At 41.1% G+C, this 22116-nt stretch overlaps 1 protein-coding gene across 2 annotated transcripts; it reads right to left on the bottom strand.

The window, feature by feature from the left end:
* LOC110432905 (mediator of RNA polymerase II transcription subunit 25) lies at nucleotides 9875-18089 on the bottom strand. 2 transcript variants are annotated; one of them, XM_021454087.1, is made up of 15 exons: nucleotides 17720-18086; nucleotides 16986-17016; nucleotides 16826-16889; nucleotides 16607-16737; nucleotides 15700-15909; nucleotides 15536-15601; nucleotides 14833-15043; nucleotides 13701-13762; nucleotides 12831-13622; nucleotides 12078-12131; nucleotides 11560-11588; nucleotides 11230-11298; nucleotides 11055-11139; nucleotides 10838-10924; nucleotides 9875-10762 (listed from the first exon to the last, which is right to left on the bottom strand). In XM_021454087.1, the coding sequence occupies exons 1-15, from the start codon at nucleotides 17821-17823 to the stop codon at nucleotides 10166-10168; spliced, it is 2592 nt and encodes an 863-aa protein (XP_021309762.1). In that variant the 5' UTR covers nucleotides 17824-18086; the 3' UTR covers nucleotides 9875-10165. The 2 variants fall into 2 exon arrangements, with proteins under 2 accessions (XP_021309762.1, XP_021309763.1); XM_021454088.1 differs by having other exon boundaries at nucleotides 9905-10762; nucleotides 13701-13753; nucleotides 17720-18089.

Genomic DNA, 22116 nt, shown 5'->3' with positions numbered 1-22116 from the left:
TGTGGAAATTGTTAGTTAAAACCCTAGACTAGTGTGTATTCATGTATCCCTTCATGTCCAAAGTTATAATAAAAGTTGACGTTATCCACCGCCAACAGAGAGCAGATCCACTGATTCCTAAACTCTAAGACCATTTGGTTCGTGTTTTGGCTGACGGTTGTGTTTATTACTCTTGGAGCTTTCCTCCTAGCTGGCTAGAGCATCGCCCGGTGAGCTTGCCAAACTTGTGGTAGCCTCAGGTGGTTTGTAACCACCTCTTGCAGCTAGTAGATCACCCCTCATCTCAATAGTTCATCTCTTGACTTGAGAACTAGGTAGGGTTGAAATAGACATTTTGCCTTAGTGGCGAAACCCTCAACAACGTGGGTATAGGCAAGCGTTAGTGGTGAGCTGAACCACAGGATAAATTGTTTTGTCACTTGTATTATGGTGTTTTCTAGGGTTTGAGCTAGATCTACTTGTGTGTGGACTTTCAACCACCTCTAGTTGTTGATTTGTGATCTTCACTCCTATAGGAAGCTAAGAAATTTACCTTATCTAAATTTTGTTGGATAGATTTGAACATTGAGCTAATCTATTCTACACATGTGGCCCTCTTAGTGTGATAGTGTTGTGGTGTCAGAGTGGTAGTGCCATGGTCAAGACTGACATTTTTTGAGATAAAATTTTATGGGCCTATTCACTCTCCCTCTAGGCACTCTAGTGATCCTACAGTAGCATGGAGGGGACGGTAGTGCAGGCTCCTTCACTAGTCATCTTCTTGGTGTGGTAACCCTACAGATGCAATAGAGGAGGGTGAAAGCCCTAGTTTGGTTTTGGATAATTGATGAAACCCAAGTACTAACCTCTATACTAAGTGTGTATAGACTTAATGAGGTTGGTACATGATAAGTGATGGAGCAAGTGATGATCATGGTGATGATGGTGATGACCACAAGATGATCAAGTGCTCAACTTGGAAAAGAAGAAAGAGAAAAACAAAACCCAATGGAGTTTAAGGCAAAGGTATTGCTTAGGGTTTTGGTTTTGGTGATCAAGACACCATAAAGGGTGTGATCACAATTAGGATAGATAGCCGTACTATAAAGAGGGGAATTCTTTGGCTAAAGCGGTTATCAAGTGCCACTAGGTGTCATTGTTCATGTGCATGCATTTAGAACCTAGTGAGCTAACTTAACTCCTTCAAAGAAAATGTTTGTGAAATTGCTAACACACGTGCACACTTGTTGGTACACACGTTGTGGTGTTGGCACACTTTGAGAAGGAGGTGGAGTTTGAAGAGTAGAGAGAGGATGGGTTCCTCTCTCCCTCCCACCGAGCTTGCGAGGCAGGATTCGGCGCTTTTCGAGAAAATGAAGTGCATATTTTCTATTGCGCCGGTGGGAAATTTGGAGAAGTCGCGGGAGTGTTTCTCGCTGAGAAAACACTCACCGGACGCTGGCTTCTGGAGCACCGGACGCTGCGTCTGAGCGTCCGGTGCAGACAGTGCCTCGCCCAGCTAGGGTAAGGCACCGGACGACAGGCACCGGATGCAAGCCTGTGCGTCCGGTGGTTAGCATCCGGTGTGCTGGCGTTTTGCGACCCTCTCTGCGCATGGGTCCGGTGAGCACCGGACGCTACCGGTGCTTAGCGTCTGGTGACCCGCAGGTTTGCGGAACTCTCTACGCATGAGTCCGGTGTGCACCGGACGTGTCCGGTGCTAACTTGCTCAGCGTCCGGTGCACTGCAGGTGACTGTTATACTCTGACACGAGAAGTTCAAAAGGCGACACGTGGCTGACGTTGGAGCACCGGACGCAAGGGCTGAGCGTCCGGTGCCCCTTTAAGAGCGTCCGGTGATCCCGAGTTAGACGCAATGAGAGAGCCAACGGCTCTATTTGTTTGAGGGGTCTATAAATAGTTGTTGGCCGGCTTAGGGCACTCACTCTTGGCATTCTAACCTACTTGACATCCTTGTGAGCCTAAGCATACTCCTCCCACTCATCTCCTTCATAGATTAAACATCTTTGTGAGATTGGGAGTGATTCCAAGTGCATTTGCTTGAGTGATTGCATCTAGTGGCACTTGGGGATCGATTTGGCTGCGGTTTTCTTGTTACTCTTGGTGGTTGCCGCCACCTAGACGGCTTGGAGCAGCGGAGGAGGATTGGCACGAGTTGGTGATTGTTCGTGGCCATCTCTCGATGATTGTGAGGGGTCTTGTACCTTCCCCGACGGAGAGCCGAAAGGTAACTCTAGTAAAGTGCTCGTGTCATTGAGTTACCTCACTTGTGAGTAGGTTCTTGTGGTGTCCTAGTGAGGACGAGGTTCGTGCTACACCTCTTAGCCACCGAACCACAAAGTGTTGGTCGACACAACGGGGACGTAGCTTGCCGGCAAGCACGTGAACCTCGAGAGAAAAATTGTGTGTCTCCTTTGTGATTGTTCATTGGATTTCTCCTAGTGATTGGACTTCATATTATTGATTGGTTCATCCCCTCTACGCGGCGGTATAAAGTTCAAACCATCTCTTTTACATTCCCGCAAACTAGAGTAGCTTTCTTACTTGTATAGAAACATTAGGTAGCTTTCTAGTGTAAGTAGTGACATAGCTCTTGTGTGCCTAGTGCTTATATCAACTAGAATTGTTGGATAGGTGGCTTGCAAACACCCCTTTAGAGCTAGAGCAAAAAGCTTCGCTTTGTTATTTACTAACCTCTTGCTCTAGTGTTTTTGTAGAATTTTTAAACAGGCTATTCACCCCCACCCCTCTAGCCATATTAGGACCTTTCAGAGGGCTCTGGTTGAGGCGGAGGAAGGCCGGCGCCAATCAAGGATCTCTGGTGACATCATGGGTGGCGCCAGTCATCTTCCCATCGCGTTGGTGGAAGGCATGATGGTGTCCTAGCTCTTGGCTACGGCAGAGGGAAGAGTCAAAAAGAGTCGGGGCATCAGGCATGCACGGGTGGGGGAAACAAATTGAACAGATTTTTAGCTGTCCAGTTTGTTGGACTAACATAAGTATATGGTGGGAGGGGCAATTTGTTAGGCCAATGTTGACATTTCTTAGCATCGCTACTAAGAATATAGTTTAAAATCTATCTCAGCAATGACGCTAAAAATGTTTGTTGGTATTTATTAATGTAACACATGGATTCAACTTAGTCACCTATTGGCTACCTACACCTCCAGCTAGCAACAAGGTTGTCATCCCTAGTAATAGAGCTAAAGATGTTCTAAGGATTTATAAATTATTATTTCATGTGATTAAAGAAATATAAAGATAAAAAGAAATGTATCTGCAAGCGCATAGATTAATTATACCATTGTAGCATTTTACCTAGAGTATTACCAGGTTATCGATTTATATTTATACCACTGGGAAGGGATGGCTAAGAAATATGATTAACACCTAATGCAGCACTTGCACACATGATGGAGAGTTAACCATATACTCAATAACAAGGGTGTCACATGTCATAAATAATATATGATAAATGTATCCAAGTCATAAATAATAATAACTGCATCCTAGAGGACTCCAATCTAAAGCACATAGTGTCTCATTAGATAGAGATGAGAGGAATATTCCTAAGTTATTCTAACTATAAGTCTATGAATACTATGGTTAGTGCAATTACTTCTAGCAATCATTATAAAGACCACTATTATATCTATGCATAAGGAACATCACTCTAGGAAGGTCTAGGATTATAACAAGACAACCCTAGGCGACCACGTTCTACTAGTCCTACATACGGGGAGTAGACTACATAGGACTCAATAGGATTATTGTCACACCCACGATCTACCACATGGCCTAGCAAATAGGATGCATTCACAGGTAAATACCATCTAGACACCATGTCTACATGGTGGGTATTCACAGGTACCATCTAGACACCATGTCTACATGGCACCCACCACCCATCCAGTGATCATCTAGACGAGCGCTATATGAACATATACACAAAGATAATACTAATCCAACTATACTAAGCATATAACCTAAGTAGGCAAAGAACAATATAATTGAGAATATAATCAAGTAGAGCAAAGTCATAACTATAGTCTAAACAAAAGTATATATATTTAAAGTAATACAAGAGAGAGATTATGAGGTATTACCAAGCAACGCTCCCAACAGATCTAGAGTGCGGAAGTGCCTCCTCTCTACTACTATCCTATGTAACTAGGTTCTAGATTTGGTAGAGCTCCAAGGAGACTAGGGTTTCTAGCTCTGATGACTTGAATCAAATGACTTGGTGCCTCTCTCTAGGAGGGAGGGGCTCGGTTTAGATAGGCCAGTGGAGTGAAACGCTGCCTTGGTTCAAATCGACTTGAATAGATGGAGGAGATCAATCCTTGGAGGCAGTATAAGATCGAGGCAAAAGGGCGCTAATAGGTTGGCCCCACCTAGGGCAGCCACCCTAGGGGACAGCGCAGCCGACCTGGCTCTATTCCAAGTGGGCCCCGCATTCACTGACGTGACTTCTCGTGTCTTCTGGATTCTTCTCCATTTGGTTTCACCAGAAATATTCTTTTTAGCCTGATATTCTTCATATCTCCTCCATATTTCCTGATACACCCCTATAGAACGCAGATTCTACAAAACTGTGGAATTCTATTAGATAACCCCTATACTATGTTGATATTATATTGTATTGATCCTTTTTATGATTGGTTGATGGGTTGCTTTATGGTTGTTAAGGACCGTCAACAGCCAACAAAAGTAGGTAGTCAAGTAGGTAGCTTGCTAGAGTGGGTTTTTTTGCTACCACTACCTAAATATAGGATAGGTAGTAGGTTTAGATAGTCTGCTAGAGATGCTCTAAGAAAGAAAAGTGAGAACAAATGAGGGAATAGCAAAAGGTCATCTTTGCTTTCCCATCCCTTGTATAGGGGAGGTAGAGGTATTCATTCTCTCTCATGGTGGAGATTGTAATTAAGGAGTATAAATGAATCCCCTGAAGTTATAAATAGGCCTTAAGCACTCACAAGTAATCCTCCAGCCTTAGCAAATTAAGCCTTTCTATACCAATGGGGTTCGTAGCATATGATATCCCCTGAAAAGTACAAGACCTAATAGCTAAATACAATTAAATGTAACTCAATTTACAACTTAGACTTAGCTACAAGCTTAAGAGGATCTCCCTTTGCAACCTACATGTGTGCACCTTGCTAAAACTGCATCCCAAAAACTCCATGTGAAAAAGGTATAAAAAAAGAGCACGCACAAAACACTAATACATACAAGAATTGTCATGAGGTGCTTTCTCCTTCAACATCTCCTTAGTAGCGAACTTCACTCGAACCTACATGACTTCACCTTTAGTAGTTCGCCTCTTCACATGGCCTTGAGCCTTCAAAACTTCTCTTCATAATTAAGCCTTCATTGAAATGGTTGATGTACTCTAAGTAGGCAAAGTAGTTGATGTAGTTCTAGACAATCATGACATTTCTTCAATCTTTTCACTCATAGATGCCAAGCAATTCTTGCGTCTTCAGAAGGTTTGCTTGTCCAGTGCACTCCTTAGCAACACCTCTTGGCTAGTTCTCGTGTAGATGACATGAGTGTGGTTGTTGTTAGATATGTTGTAGACAATGCCCTCCCCTTCAGATTGATGGCAATGGCAAACTCAAAGGAGTCGATGTTGGTGATGATTCCCTTTAGCCAAAAATGTTGACGTAGGCACAGTCCAAGATCATGGAAAAGCCCCTCGTTGAAATATTGATGTACATGATGTGAATTATGCCAAAGTTGATGGCAAAGCCACTTGCCAAAATAGTGGTGTAGGTGGTATTGATGATGCCAAAGTCAATCGTGAAAACCCACGCTGAAATGTTTGTAAAGTCTTTGTCAATGATGACAGTCGATGGCAAACCTTCACCATAATGTTGGAGAAGATAGTGTTGATGATGTTGAAGTCTATGGTGAAGCTTCTTGCTAAAGTGTTGGTGAAAGAGGTGTCGATAATGAAGCCCCTCACTGAAATGTTGGTGAAGGCAATGTCAATGGTGCCGAAGTAAATGGTGAACCCCTCATCAAAATGTTGGTGAAGGTGGTGTCAATGATGCCGAAGTTGATGGCGAAGCACCTCACCTAAATGTCTATGATGGCGGTATCGATGATGCCGAAGTCAATGGTGAAGCCCCTTGTAGAAATGTTGGGCGAAGGTGGTGTCACTTTTTCTAGCATTATAAGACGTGATGGAGATGCCATTAGAGTGATGGCCAATTATGAGTGGAAATGTGTAAGTGCAATGAAGCCCTAATTGTGTGTTTTGCTAACGATTACCACATAATTAGGGAACTAATGAGATTTATCGAGTTAACAAGCTAGTAAAATGTTTATGAGGATGTTACATGCAATGGTGGAGCCTCTAATTACCAAAAGGACACGATGTTGGGCTCAATAGCATTTAAATTCTTTTATATTTGAAATTTGAGTATAGGAAAATCTACATGAGGACACAATGTACAAGCTTCAATGTGCAACCAAGTGCTCATATACCCACTAATAAAATCCTCAAACCAAGCCAAGCCAGCATATGCCTAATTCTTCCTACCTTTACTCTTTTGGTTGGTGCGGTACTGTGGCAATGCAGCATTGCCGCACCTACCACCATAGCCATGACTTATCTATGAGTTAGAAAAGGAAGGGGTGTTTATACCCTTTCTGTAATACCGCCAATTTTAAGCACAAAACCAAATATACACCATATGTGAGTTTTAGAAGCCAAATCTCACATATAGCTACAAATAAGGGGAAATATCAAAAGGCAATGCATAATATATAACATACTTAGTATAAAAGAGATAACCTTAGGGCCAAACAGCGAAAAGAAACTCCAAACAACGGGTATTTACTTCTTCCATAGGATTCAAACTGACTGGTTGATCACAAGCCTAAAACTTGTCCTAAGGTGTGGGGGAAATAGCAAGAGTTAGTTCATATCAAACTCCGCAAATATAGCAACAAGGTTGATAGATCCCACAAACTCATGATCAACGTAACATAAATAATGTGGAGCATAGATTGGTAAACAATGAGCATGTTAACTCAAAAGAACCATCATATTTAATGTAGATGTCTCTAAGGCCACTCGTGTCTGTGAGCACGGCTAGTATACCAGTTTATTAAACACTTTGCATAGGTTGTACATCTTTACTCATGAGTCGTGATTTACCCTTTCGCTTGAGGCCCGTCGACCTCTTAGCCCAGTACCAAGGAAAGCCGGTAGGGTTCAATATGAAGTCTTTTAAAGGTTTGTCTAACAAGTTAGGGTCACTAGGTTTCATTAGTCAGTCTATGTGATACAACCACTCACTGGGATCCACAGCCTGCTATTCTCCATTTGCGCCACACGGATAACCTCTAACAAGCTACAAAAGGTACTCATACTTGACTAAAGCCAGAGCCATATAGCCGTTATGGTTGTACTGTAAATCTCGGGTGATCACGTACATATAAGTCCTCAAGTTGCTAAAAAGTCATTTTTATCATTTGTTGCTTAAACATTAATCAAATCACAAGATCATGGTCACAAAAAGAAAACCCAAGCTATACTTGGCTTGATCCAATTGCTCTTGCTGATCCTGCTGATCATCAAGGTACTGGTCTTGATCACCAAAGTACTACTCACCGTCTATACTCGATCACCAATCATCAACACACAAGCAATCGGAGCCAAACATACATGAAGCAAACAAAGCTATAATTACAACAGTACACCAACAGTAGCAAAACAATGTAAAAAGTATATAAAATCATTCTACACATCGCTACGAACACACAGGCATAAAGATCACGAAAATCAGAGCTAAAACGGAAAAGTTATGAATTTTCTAAAATTTTCTTTTAAAAAGTAATTAATTAAATAGGACCATGAAATTAAAAAGTTGCAAACTGGTGAAATAAAGTTACCACCATGTAGATTACGTGAATATGAATCTAACAAACTTTGAATGGGTCAAATCGGAGTTAAAATGAGCATTTTATGAGGAATACAAAATCAGTGGCATTTTTGTAGTTTCCTGAAAACGTATTTTGATAACAAACCGAGGTGAAATACATTTTCAAATTCAGATGGCGTATTCTAGAAAAAAAAGCGCTAACGATGGCGGGTTCTAAAACAAAAAGGGGAAGGGCTCTCGTGTTCTAAAACGCTAACGCACAGGAGAAGGGCGGAGCCAGCAGAAGAGAGGGGTTGGGCCTTGCGTGCGGCCATTGGTCTTGCTGGGCCGGGAGAGAAGAGTTGGGCCGCGAGTGATAAGAAAGGGGGAGTGGGCCGCTGCTTGCCACTCAGGCCAGAAAGAAAGAGAGGGAGAAAGTTTTCTTCTTTTATTTCAAAACTATTTAAAAATCATTTTAAAATCAGTTTGAATTCATTTTAAATTTTAGATTCCAAAACACTCATCTCAATAAATCAAATGAAGAGGCATGCTTGCTCAGACATGTTGCTAACTCCTATGGTGAATTTTAATTTAGTGAAAAATATTATTTCCCTAAGTCTTTATGAGCTCAAAAATACATGATTGAATCAATTTATCTCTATTTTCAAAGAAGCAAATTTTAGGGTGTTACACTTTCTTCTTCCTCCCTAACAGCTATCTTGACCAGACCATGTGTAGTATGTAATACGTTGCATGCTTACCATAATTTGATTTGTCTTTTTTTTTGGTCTTTGCTGGTATTATGCCAACTAATCTCTACCTATGTGCATTGGTATACCTAAAAATTTTCAGACCTATGATGCTCTAGGGATCTAACTGACATTGTTTTACTTACATCCTTTGGAATATTTTCAGACCTACTTACATGTTTAGGAAAATTGCCACTTCAGGATCGAGGCCATGCAAATGATATGCATATTTTGAGCTTCCTCGTGTTGGTGCTACGCGTGTCATAAGAGAATTGTAACTATACCTTCATATTCACGCACCACCTGCACAAACTGTGTTCAACAACTCCCCCGAATGCATGGTGTGGTCCAACCCAAGTGAAAGCAACGAGCCAACGAGCACTAGGGCATCAGGGTCACAGAACCATCAAAAATCACTACACCTCATTTTACCTATGCAAAGCAACATTTGTTTCTTATTTTCCATATTCAGGGCATTCCCTGCTTGATCTACCATTTGAAAAGTTACTTCTGCATTTGATGCAGATTAACATATACGTTGTTAATGCAAAAATTAAAAAAGCGTTATGGCTCATATTAACTATTCGTAGCGGTATTTGGCTTGCAATTAGTGTAACAGATACATATGCCGGACTCATGGACCGGCATTGATCCTCTGACACCAGAGGGGACAAACAAAAACATACTACCATGATGGTTAGGGGCAAATTCAGGCCCAGGGCTGTAGCCCCAAGCGTAACCTAATTTCTTGTAGGAATAGCTCATCAAATCTCCTTCAAGGGTCCAACACGCAACCCCTTCTGCTTAGCTGAAGCTTAACCTAAAACAAAATCCCTCTCATGCTTACAATATTAATTAGTCGGTCTCCAAATATGGTAGTTGGAATCATCTTATTGAATAAATGGTGAATTAAATGGTTGTTTAGCTTATTTAATCACATAGGCTCGATTCTGTTTAGATTATTTAGACAATTTTTATCAGTTTAAATGGTTTTAAACGGTCCAAATATTTAACTCACCTTTTAGGACCTAAACAACACAGATTGTCTTCGTTACTATAGTTTAAATGGACTAAATAGCCGTTTTATGCAAATAATGATTCTTTGTTATATCTATTAGTTACAGATACCATCAATACTTTGTTATATCTATTAGCTGTTTGAACGGATACCAGAAGGTATGCACCTATGCATTGAGACCTGGTATTTACCAATTTTGGCGATGCTTATGAGTAAAAACATGGACCGGTCTTCTTGATGAAAGGTTCTGTTTTGACAAGGCAGTTTTACTACAGAATTTATATGGCTACCAATAAAATCGGATGCAGTTTAAAAAAAAGTTTTAGCACCACTCCCATTGGGGTCAGTTCAGTACGGTACTATTAGCTACATGAGTGCTATTGATTTACACTACTAAACATCACTTCCCACTACACAAGTGACTATTTATCTAAAACTGTTAAATAAAGTTGACATCACAACCATCTTTATACTCGGGTCAGTGTAAACATTCAATTCATCTGATGCCTGCTGACAAGAGCTGTTTTAAGGTAGGAAGCCTCCCCCAGGCATGCTGCCCGGGCCCTGTGGCATAATCTTCCCTTGCATCATCTGCACTGCCCGATTCTGCCCCTGCATGAACTGCTGCCCCATTCCTGTACCCACCATCTGGGGTTGCTGCTGCTGTTGAGGCTGCATTTGCTGCATCTGTTGCTGCTGCTGTTGCATTTGCTGCATCTGTTGCTGTTGATGCTGCATGTGTTGCATCTGCTGCTGTTGCTGCATTGGTTGCATCTGCTGCTGCTGCTGCTGCTGGTGCTGCATCTGCTGCTGGTGCTGCATCGATTGCATCTGCTGTGGCTGCGGCTGCTGATGCTGCATCGGCTGCATCTGCGAAGGTTGCTGCTGCTGGTGTTGCATCTGTGTTGGCTGCTGCTGCATCGGTTGCATCTGTGGCTGCTGCTGTTGCTGAAGTTGCATCTGCGACTGCTGAAGTGGGAGGCCTTGCTGCTGCATATGCATGTGTTGTTGTTGCAGCTGCTGCTGCTGTAACTGTTGTTGTTGAAGTTGCTGTTGTTGTAGCTGCTGCTGCTGCATTGGTGTCTGCTGAGTTGGGACCTGCGGTTTGAACACCACCATGTCCTGGGAAAAAAGGGCATTTAGTAAATACAGATAATTATGCGGAACATTAATTTATTCAACTACAATCAAGATTACCCCAGGGAAGAGCATGCCAATCAAACGACCTGCTTTGTCAGACATTGACAGCAGCAGAGTTTGCGATGGTAACTGTATCACAGCACACTGAAACGAGGACCAATTGGATATTAGAGCTGTATAAAGTAACTATCTGAAAACTAAGTGTATGAACCGACAGTAAATGAACCGCAGCCAAATAACAAAGTTACTAAAAAAATTAGAACCAGGCACTGACCAGCTTCTTCTCTTGTAGTTGTCCAAGAAACCCGTGCTGATTTAAAGTCCGAAAAACAAGAAAGTCGGCCTTGCCAACATATTGTCTGCAGAATGACCAAGTAAACATGTTTCACAGCACATTACAAAATGATGCAACAAGTTGACATTGAAAAGAATTGAGTTGAGAAACAAACTTGTTGTTCATATGCTCCTGGGCTATGAGGCGAACAATCTGCATAGTTTCTGGCCAGTCCGCTGCAAGTCTGCATACAGAAAGTACGCATTTCAATTTCCTACTAAGTCTGGACACACAAATCGAAAGTACCAGAAAAGGGTTCCATTGTTAATGTAGATTACTCTTTACATACACAAAAATGAAATATTCTAGTATAAGTCATTTCTTTTAAGACAAGGACAACAATAACATAACATCAATTAATGACAAGAAATACTTACATCAAACACAGTAATCAAATAGAGATTCAAGAAAATATAAGGTTTATTGCAATAAATCAGAAACTTACGTTTCAGATGCTGTTCCACTCCTATAACCCTGTAAGACATTGTTAAAGTGAGAAATGTCAAAAGGAAAAAGCAAAAGAGCTGCACGAGTAAGATTCCAGCTTTGAAGGTGATCACAAACCATGGCTAAAAATAGGTATTGGTGGCAATTGATGCAGTCCATTTTCTAATCGAAGGGTTTAAATGTCCTTTACTTGAAGTTTAAGAAAACACGATTACAAATTCAGGAGTTTATTCAAAACTAGATAATCTCCAGTCTTAGCAAAAAGATGGGTCAAAGATAACGCAAGATTTAGTTGAACAAGCATAGAAGTGTTGTTCATCCAGATCTACAAAGAGCATAGAAGTGTCACCATATGTCAGGAACCATTCTTTCTGCTAGTAATGCTGCGGAACAAAATAAGCTACCAGAAGCTATAATTTCTTACAAGATCTGCGGAACAAAATAAGCTACCAGAAGCTATAATTTCTTACAAGATACTGTATCTTTGGGAGTTCGATAATGCAAACAGAGACTTACTTCGAGTTTACAAATAAATACAGGCTGTCCTTGCCTTTGGCCAGATAAAGTTCCCTGAAATACAGATAGGTGGCAAACATCAGTTGTTGAAAATCTCTATGGCCAACAAACAAGATTGCGTGCAACATAACTCCCAATTTTTGTACTCTACAATAACACAGCCGCAGCAGGACCTAAGGCCCCCTATTAGCAGTGTTATCAAGCCGTCCAATTAATCGCGATTAGTCTTCCTAGTTAGTACCCTGGACTCAACTACGGAGTACAACACGATTAGGCTGATTAGTTTCTAGTCGTCCGATTAGTTAGACGACTAGGGGGCGGACGACTGGAATTGCAAGCGAACTTAGGGCATGCGCTGCATCTAGGGTGGCTTAGGCCACTTGGGCTCATGTTTTTCAGTCCAATTTGCAACCCTACGTGCAGCCATCACCCTAGAGTTATCTTCATGCATGATTTGTACTCTAGAACATATAGTATATTAGTATATATTCGGTATATTAGTCCTGATATATATAGGATGACTAGGGGACGAGTAGGACCGACTAGTCACCTTGGTCGACGACTACTCGTGACTAGTTGCCTTGTTGGTCCCATGGCGACTAGGATCAACTAGACGAGTCGATAACATTGCCTATTAGTCATCTGCTCTGTACTGTTCTTACCATTTATTGCAACAACTCATCTCTATGTTATACTGGGGAGTTGGGTTGCTGTCTATGTATACGTAAATGCTAAAGACGAGGAAACCTTTACCTCCCAAATTTTGACATACTTTGGTGGCGGCTGTTGGGCATTGGCATGCTGTGGAATAGGCATATTCATAGCAGGATTGTTATTCACACCTAAGGAATTGACTCCTGTCTGTGGGACCATCCCAGGTGTTGGCATCATCGCAGGTGCTGAAGAGATAGCTGTAGATCCAAGGCTACTCATCACATTTTGGTTTGCACCAATTCCACCTTGTCCTAATTGTGAACCAGCCACCAAGCCTCCTTGTGCCACAGGTTGCACTGATTGACCCATGCCCATACTGCTTTGGTTGTTAGTCAGAGAGGATGATACAGCAACATTTGAATTGCCTGATACAGTAGAAGTGTTTGAGCCAAAGGAACCAAGAGCTGTGCTCTGTACCATCTGTTGAGTACCAATAGGTTGTCCAGGTCCAGACATAGAGGAGATGACAGAGGGTGTTGATGTCATGCCGCTTGATATCATGTTTGACATGTGGACTTGTATTGGTGTTGCCCCCATGTTAGGAAGTCCCATTGAGGTAGCTCCTCCTCCTAAAGAAGTTGAGTTCATCAACCGAACCTGTGACAGATTGTTGAGGAGGCTGCCATGACCACCAGGCCGAACTGGCTGTTGAACAGGGTTTATTATAGGCTTGTGTTCTTGCACATTATCATTTGCCATATTTGCTTCTTGTGAAATAAGAGATGGTGATGAGGTTTGAAGTGCTGATATTCCTTGTGAAGCCACATTTGAAATAGGTGTTACATGTGAGAAAGCAGGTGCAGAAACTATTGGTGGCATGGTTGCTGGTTCCTGTAAAAATAAATTTTTTTAAAGGTATTATTAGAATGAAAAAACAAACAGAGAAATTCCAATAATAGTGCAGCTTACCAGTTTAACAGTTGCGGTAGAAATACCTCCAACAACTGGTTGACGGCCTGTCACTGCATTCACTAGAAATGTTCAAATGGAATTAGTCATCATGTCAAGGTAGGCAATAACATGGATAAACAGGCAAAAGCAGATTACAATATTAGATTAACAACTTATCATAATAGCATTATTTAAAGAAGATTACAGACAAACTCTTGAAAGTGGAAAATGTGACTAACAAGTGTTCTACTGCACATAGCAACTTAGACTACTACAAATTTATTCCATGAACAAATGATGCAACCACTTAATAACAAGAACTAATGTACAGAAGTACTACATATAGAACAAATGGTGCAGATACATTTTAAGTTAATGCGTGTAAGCCTCACAATATATCTATCGCACTGTTAATTATGACAAACTCTTGTTGATTTAAACAAATGACAGAACATCTTGGAACTCTAAATAACACAAACAATTAGCTGTGCACAGCTAGCCAATTAAAAGCTTAAGGGCACTTTTCATATTCAAATGGTATTTGAGCAAAACATTCACCCACACTGACAGGGGAACATATTGGCATCCACTGATACAAGCGACAAGAAATATATCGCACAACTTCTATGTTTAGTACATTCACTTTTGTAATCATAGGATATAAAGTATTTCAATTCAGCAATTTCAGTGCACAAGCAATCAAACCTCATCAGAGGCAAAAGTAATCCGAATATCTTATGTGTTCTCGCTAGTATAAAGCATCACAAGCACAATGTTTCACCCCACAAAGGTACACTTTACAAAAAAAATGGATAATGGAATGGCAAATGCAAATCCGTGCCTGCTATGAAATAGTTAGCCATCCCAGAAATACATTAGCCATTACTTTTTTTGTCATATGGTTAGGCATGCAGACCAAAGGGGAATTTCCAGAATAAATTGACTTATTTAATTTTTCCTTAGTCAAATTGAAACAATTTGCTAAATTAATTCTCACTAAACTTGGTGTAAACACCTTAACCTCTTTTACAAAGTTTTCCCTACATCCCCATGAGCAGACATCACATCAACAACATTTTCTTTCTACAAAGGGCAGAACCAGGAACCGATCTTATAGAAAAACTGTGCCTAACATTAACATTTTCTCAACCTGAGGGGTTGGCATTTGAAGTCGGTCCTGGCATAGTCACTGCAGGTGCAGTGTCCATCTTTGTAATGCTTTGATTTGGGGCCATGTTTCCATGTAAAGGACGACTTAGAGCAGTTCGCGCCTCCATGAAATTCTCAGATAGCAAAACAAGGAAGTGTGGATTTTTCGCATGGTCGACTGATGGATCAGCAGCTCGAGGGTTTCGCTTGCCCTGCATCAGAATGTGGAGCAAGTGTTATGCACATGTTAATCATAATTGTTGAAGGCCTTATAAGGTTAATAATTTGTATCACATCACATAAGGTAAAAAGAATAATCAACGTCAACAAAGGCAAATCGGTGATGGCACAAGGTCATCAGTTAACAATTTTAGCTAGTAATATACTAATGAATTTAATGCCACCTTTGCTTTAATATAGCTGTCACAAAAGCTTACAAAACAAATTGATCTCATTTTTGGTTTTGCGACAATGTTTGTGCTATAGATATGGGCATATAACAAATATTGCCAAAAACTAAAGTATTAACCACTCTTTGTTCCATGGCCATGAAGTGAAAGTGAGATGTCAGATTGAAAGTATAACACAAGAATCCATGCAGTCAAAAGTTCCTAAAGTTTGACCATCAATAAAATTATGAAAGAACTAAAAGCACAGATAAGGAATAGAAGAAGGTTCATGTCTAAAACAAGTGATAACATTACCGCATTGTATATCGCCTTTAATGTTGGAAGCTGTTTTGGAGATATCACCGACAGTGAGACAGAGCACTGCATCCAAAATAGAAAATAGAATCAACCAAATGCTACAGGCGTTGCATTGAGACACAGGAAAACAATAACAAGCTATGGCAGAATTTATGTAGCACCTGAGCAAATGACTTTGCAACGGTCTCAGCATCAGCAATAGAAGGTTCTTTTGATGTCTCAATGTTCTCTTTGTGATCAGTACTTTGAGTAGGAAGACAGTATACAGGTGTCGGCAAAGGATAAGGATTACTTGCAGCGACAAGTATGCAATGCTTTTGTGCTTCATGGTTTTGATGACTTTGGGTTGCATTAGGACTACCTTGAAGTATCTAGTTGCACAAAAATTTGACCATCATGACAAACAATAAAAAATTGTGGACAACAGCTTACATAAGGCACAATAACTAGAAATGAAATAACCAATATTTTAATGTTCGAAGAAAAGAAAGATGAATGCCGTGTCACCAACGTTTTTTCAGCTCTTTTCCAACATATAAGTTTCATCATCGCAAGCAAAATGGACTGACGCACAAAAATGATGCAAGCAGGCTAACACGCAGACCTTAATTATCACAATTACTTCACTGCATTCTTATATCTGGCAATTAGCAATTTACATAGGTTATTGGTAGTAAGTGATGATTACTGATGCATACTCTATAGACTATAAGACAAAGAAAGGCAGAGCTTTTGATCAAGGTGTTTATACTAACTGGCCAGGATTCAAAATGATATGAACACAATGTTCACACTTTCTCAGTCAAATCATAGCATGGGCAAATCACATTGTGGCCTATATTAGAATAAATATCATGTACATGCAGAATAATTTACCATCTATGAAAAGTAATAATTAAACAACAATATAAGAAAATATGTGGTGATATCTTCACCTGCAAGGATAGCTAGAAATAGATTTTTACCACCAAGTGGAACTATAAAACATCGTTTTTCATAGAGAACTGGTTAACAACAAAGAACTCATCATCTGCAAAAAAATTTCAACCAACATTAACTTGTCAATACCTTCAGTGCTTCTGCAAGACCTTCACAAGTAGAAGCTTCACTGAATCCTCCACCACTGAATGATATTCCAGATAACCATGATAGGAAAGCATCGGTATCTTTTGTCCATCCACTTCGCTGCACATCAAAAGCTGAATTGCAAAATGTTCACAAGTTACCTATCTTATAGAGTTTAGATCAACTGATATGGTCATGGACATGAACAATATAAATGCATACCACTGTAGGGTCCATGGGTATGAAAAACAACTAATGCAAGCTCAGGCGGAGGCCCTGCAAGCTTCTGCACAAATGAAGAATGGGTTATACATTGACATTGGGATAGCATGCACAAATTGAGAGCTCCGATAATAAATGAATCATTAGGACAGAATATTACCTGGCCTGGCAGTTCACTTGCACAAAAGCTCCTGCATAGATTTCAATTTTCTCCATGAATCAGTCACTAAAAATTAAAATGACGCATTTGCATAGCACAATTGCATGAAAAATGAATTATGAAGGTAGTATTGGGCCTGGAGTTCAGACCATTGACAAAGATTGCTAGCATGCTAATCAGATGATTTTCTTTAGAAACAAACAAATTTACAAATATACTTGTGTATACTGTTGTGATAAGACAGAAGATTGAAGCCATGATACAGAGCTACGTAAAAATCAACTTCGTACTGACTACCTCCATGAGCACAGTTGCAAAAATTGGCAAGCTCATCCACAAGCTGCCAGTGGTAGGTCTTAACTGTCGCTTACTCCCTTGGCCTGCCTGATCACCGATTAGGCAAATTATATAGGAACTATATGCCCTTCCATCATACAAATCACTAACACTGAAGAGGTTCTTCGCTTCTTCCCGGTGAGTAATACAAACCGAATCAGGAACATCAAATAATCCAACCCAAGCTCTGAAAGCTTAAAATCGTTGTCTACTATATGTCAATAGACATTCTCTCTTCCACCCCCCAACGATCCAGCGACCAGGACGGTGAATACTTCCTGCGAGCCTGGTCTCCCTCTAAACCCTAGCGAAGAGGCAAGTTCCCCTTCTCTCCCGCACTAAAACCGAAGACTAGGAACGGAATGGAAGAGAATAGGGGCCCAGGGTCGCGGACATACCGCACGATCTTCTCGACGTACTCCGCCACAATGGTGGACCAGTAGGGCCCCAGCGCCGCCGTTCCCTCGACGGCAACCACAAGCTGCCTATCTGCAGCCGCCATCCGCCTCGATCCACTCCGCGTGCTCCCGCTAGTCCCACCGGCGGCTTATCGGCGGCGATCCCACTCCACGTGCTCCCGCTAGTCCCACCCCCGGCTTGGTCTCACCAAATTCAGTTTCTTCTTCCTCTTCTTCTCTCCCCCTTCCTTCTCTTTTTCCTTTCCGGAGACGGAGACGGAAACGGCGAGGAACGTCGACGGAGACGAGGAAGACGGGTTGGATTTATAGAGGGCCCAAAGGCCCGTCGATCAATTCAAGTCCCGAACAGGCCCATTGATATCAATGACAGCTGGGTCTGGGGCGTTTTCGGCGGAACGGCACTATTTGCAGCTACTGTGTGAACTGTTGATAACCCACCGCCGCGTTAGCGTTAGCCATGTTTGGTTTGCGACTAAGAGTTGTTATGATAAAGATTTGGTAAGCAAAAATTGATAAAAAAAAATATCGTAGATTTAGCAAACTAAATATGAGAGGTTCGTAAATTTTAGTAGCAAACTAAATATCAATCAAAATCATGGCTCGTTAAATCTTTAGCTTGGCATATTCTGGAAGGGAACAAAGCAGGCTATAATTAGTAATTAGAGTAATCCATAAATATTCTAGAGTACTGTTTAATTATTTGATTTCGTTCAAGATTTAGCATTTTTTGTTTTGTCAAGGGTTTCATTTGCTTCCTGAGATTAGAGGATATTTTTGGATTTGGAATCAACAACTAACTATTAGCTCTATTAGCTAAGAAAAAGCAGCTAATATTTTTTTTTTAGTTTAGTGGTAGGAAGAAATTAGCTGGCGTATTAGCTAAGGATTCAAATAATACATTAATAACTGCAGGGATCCAAATAGACCATTAGTATGGTATTTATTTTCTTTCTAGTTTATGATTTTTTAGTAAATCCTTGGCCAATATGTTATTAAATTTATTTTTATGCAATATGATTGAATAGGGTATGGATTGCTTAGTTTATGATTTCCATATATTTTTGGTGTACTACTAATTAATAAGAAACATCTTTTGTTGATGGTAGATTTACTTTGTAGCTCGAACTTGTTATTCATTGTTGAGGAAATGAGTATAGGTTACATGTTGATCTCCTAGATTCTTTTTTAGCTTTGTCCCTCTTTTTATTTTTGTTTTAAGGAATGATTATTAACATATTTTATATTTTTGTGTGCTATGGCTAGTGACAGCCATTGTATTGTATTTATTTTGTAATCAATATGCCACATTACATTTCACTGAAATAATAATTAGTCATAAATGCATGTGCATGTAATACTAAGTCAAAAGTTTGAATTGTAATCTCTCTCACTGGAAGCTTCAATTCCTAGAATTGTCTTAATTCAAAATTTTTAAACTTTGACCGAATTTATAGAAAAACGCTAAGATTTATAGGACCAAATTAGTACCATTAAATTTATCATAGAATATATTTTTCATAAGATATTTATTTTATGTCATAGGCATTGATGCTATTTTCTATAAAGTTGGTCAAACTTAAATTTTTTTTGACTAATACAGATTTTAGAAATTGAAGCTTCCAGGACAGAGGGAGATCACAAGAAAGAAATGCAAACATTTGTACTGGTTATTTGTTCTCATGCATCACAAAGAAAATTAAAAAAAATCAAAGATACTGATATAGCAGTTGCAGGTTAAAGCTACAACAGTTGTAACGTTTAAAGGTTAAAGCACAGTATTTTGCAGCCTGTGAATACCTCTACCGCAGCTGCAGCGGCTGTAGCTTTAAGCTGCAGGGAACTAGTAAAGATTACTAAGTACTAAGGCCAGGCTCACGGTGAGTTTCATGATGTTGTTTTTAAAAATACTACATCAAATAAAATGCGATAAAATTTGAATAAAACAACCACTCTTAATATATATTTATTTATTGTTGGGTACCGTGAAATGGGATATTCAAATTAAGGGGATAAAAACAGCAAAACGAGTAAGACGAACGCTCGATCCCCTGGGCTCGGGCGCAAGCTCCATCTCGCCCGACCCCCCTGGGCTCGGGCGCGAGCTCCGTCTCGTCCGACCCCCTAGGCTCGTGCGCGGGCTCCGTCTCGCCCGAACCTATGGCCTCGGACGCAAGTTCCGTCTCGCCCGAGCCCTAGGTCTCGGGCGCAATCTCCGCCTTTACCAAAACCACAACATCGAGCGCAATCAGCGCCTCACCCGAGCCTCAGTCTCGGAGCCAGGCTTCCAACACACGGTGACCGTACCTCCGATGTGACGCGCACCATGCCTCCCACACTGCAGCAGGGCATGTTAGCTACTATTTCAACAACTCCAGTCACTGTGAAACCTTATCTCTTTCACTGTGGGGCATTGCCTTACAGTAAAAGGAGGTATGGGGAGGGTTAACCCCTGCCACTGTGACCATACCTGGACTGTCATTACCTTACTATTGCAGGACACACTGCAGCATAACCGACCCGACCACCACGACTTCAACAGGGCTCGGTGACCCTCCACAGGAGTGACCACGCCGTCAAGCCATAGCCCAAGGACGGAGTGGCCGATCTCCACAGGACCTGCACTGTCACTACCATACTCACCAGAGATAATTCACAACCTTACACATATAAAAACCCTGCCACCCCCTGCGGCTATAAAAGGGGAGGCAGGGTACCTATCAAAGACACGGCAACACACTCAGATCACAAACAAACACTCCTCACTCGAGTAGTACACACCACTCTGTCTACTTCTCTAAGACGAGACTTGGTACTTAGCCCTCTCTCGCAGTTAGCTTGTACGACCCTACTACAAGCACTCTCGGGTGCAAGGCAATATAGAATCCAACCCTCTCACTGGACGTAGGGCATTCAAAGCCCGAACCAGTATAAACCCCCTATGTTCTCTTGCATCACCATTTAGGTGAGGAAGAGCGAAATGTCCAAGCCCGCACGGCGCTGCAAATGAAGAAGAAGTTGAAGCCGGTGGAAGGCTCTGCCGATGAAGACATCAAAGAGATAGAAGCAGCCAACCAAATTCGTCTGCGCGCTATATCGGCAATCCAGGCGCTTCTGACCATGTGAGCTTTTCATAGGCAACATACTTGCCCCTTTCTGCTCTCCAACCTTCCTGATATTCAGTCTAGCCAATAGGACTGTTATCGGCACCTTTTGAAACATTAATTCCGACCCAGACACATTTTGATCTAGCCGATAGGATTGTTATCGGCACTTAAACTTTTATGCATCGACCCATATGCTTGGGTAATACTTCTTTAGATATTTGCCATTTAATGCTCTAGGAAATTCAACCCCTTCGAGGGTTTCTAAGATATAGGCATTACCAGGAGCCGATCGAGTTATCCGATAGGGACCCTCCCAATTGGGAGACCACTTCCCAAATTTTGAACTCTTAGTCCCGATCGGTAAGATTAATTTCCATACTAAGTCTCCATCGGCAAACTCCTTAGCCTTTACTTTCTTATCATACCATCTGGCAACTCTTTTCTTATTCTCTTCTATACTCATCAGAGCCCTTAGTCGATGCCCTGCCAGATCATCCAACTCATCTGTCATCAAAGTAGCATAATCATCGGCAGCCAATTGATCTTGAAAAGATAGTCGCCTAGACCCAGTCTTAATTTCCCAAGGTAACACTGCATCATGCCCATAAACCAATTGATAAGGTGAAACCTTGGTCGATCCATGACAAGCCATCCGGTACGACCATAAAGCTTCGTTTAACAATGTATGCCACTTCCTACGATTTTCCTCAATCTTTCGTTTGATAAGCTTGATAATCCCTTTGTTAGATGCCTCGGCCTGCCCATTAGCTTGAGCATAGTAAGGAGAAGAATTTAATACTTTAATTCCCATACCGATTGCAAATTCATCAAACTCCCCCGATGTGAACATAGTGCCCTGATCAGTAGTAATTGTTTGAGGAATTCCAAATCGGTAAATGATGTGCTCTTTCACAAAATCAATCATATTGGCCAATGTAACTTTCTTCAAGGGAATAGCTTCAACCCACTTAGTAAAATAATCGGTGGCAACTAAGAGGAACTTATGCCCCTTGCTGGATGGTGGATAAATCTGACCGATTAAATCAATAGCCCATCCTCAGAACGGCCAAGGTTTAATAATGGGATTCATGGCCGATGCGGGTGCTCTTTGAACATTGCCAAATTTCTGACATCCTTGACATCCCTTGAAATATTTAAAGCAATCTTCAAGTATGGTCGGCCAATAATACCCATTCCTCCTAACCATCCACTTCATCTTAAAAGCCGACTGATGTGCTCCACATACCCCTTCATGGATTTCTCCCATCAAAC

Source organism: Sorghum bicolor, chromosome 2 (assembly GCF_000003195.3).
Source record: "Sorghum bicolor cultivar BTx623 chromosome 2, Sorghum_bicolor_NCBIv3, whole genome shotgun sequence".
Lineage (NCBI taxonomy): Eukaryota > Viridiplantae > Streptophyta > Magnoliopsida > Poales > Poaceae > Sorghum > Sorghum bicolor.
This window is presented reverse-complemented; position numbering and strand designations above follow the sequence as displayed.

Excerpts from the sequence above, each read along its gene's own strand:
- LOC110432905 (XM_021454087.1), bottom strand. The coding sequence starts at position 17,823 with ATGGCGGCTGCAGATAGGCAGCTTGTGGTTGCCGTCGAGGGAACGGCG. Across the intron at positions 16,890-16,985 it reads CAAGTGAACTGCCAGGCCAG|AAGCTTGCAGGGCCTCCGCC; the intron begins GTAATATTCTGT and ends TCATTTGTGCAG. Across the intron at positions 11,140-11,229 it reads CAGGAGCATATGAACAACAA|ACAATATGTTGGCAAGGCCG; the intron begins GTTTGTTTCTCA and ends GTCATTCTGCAG.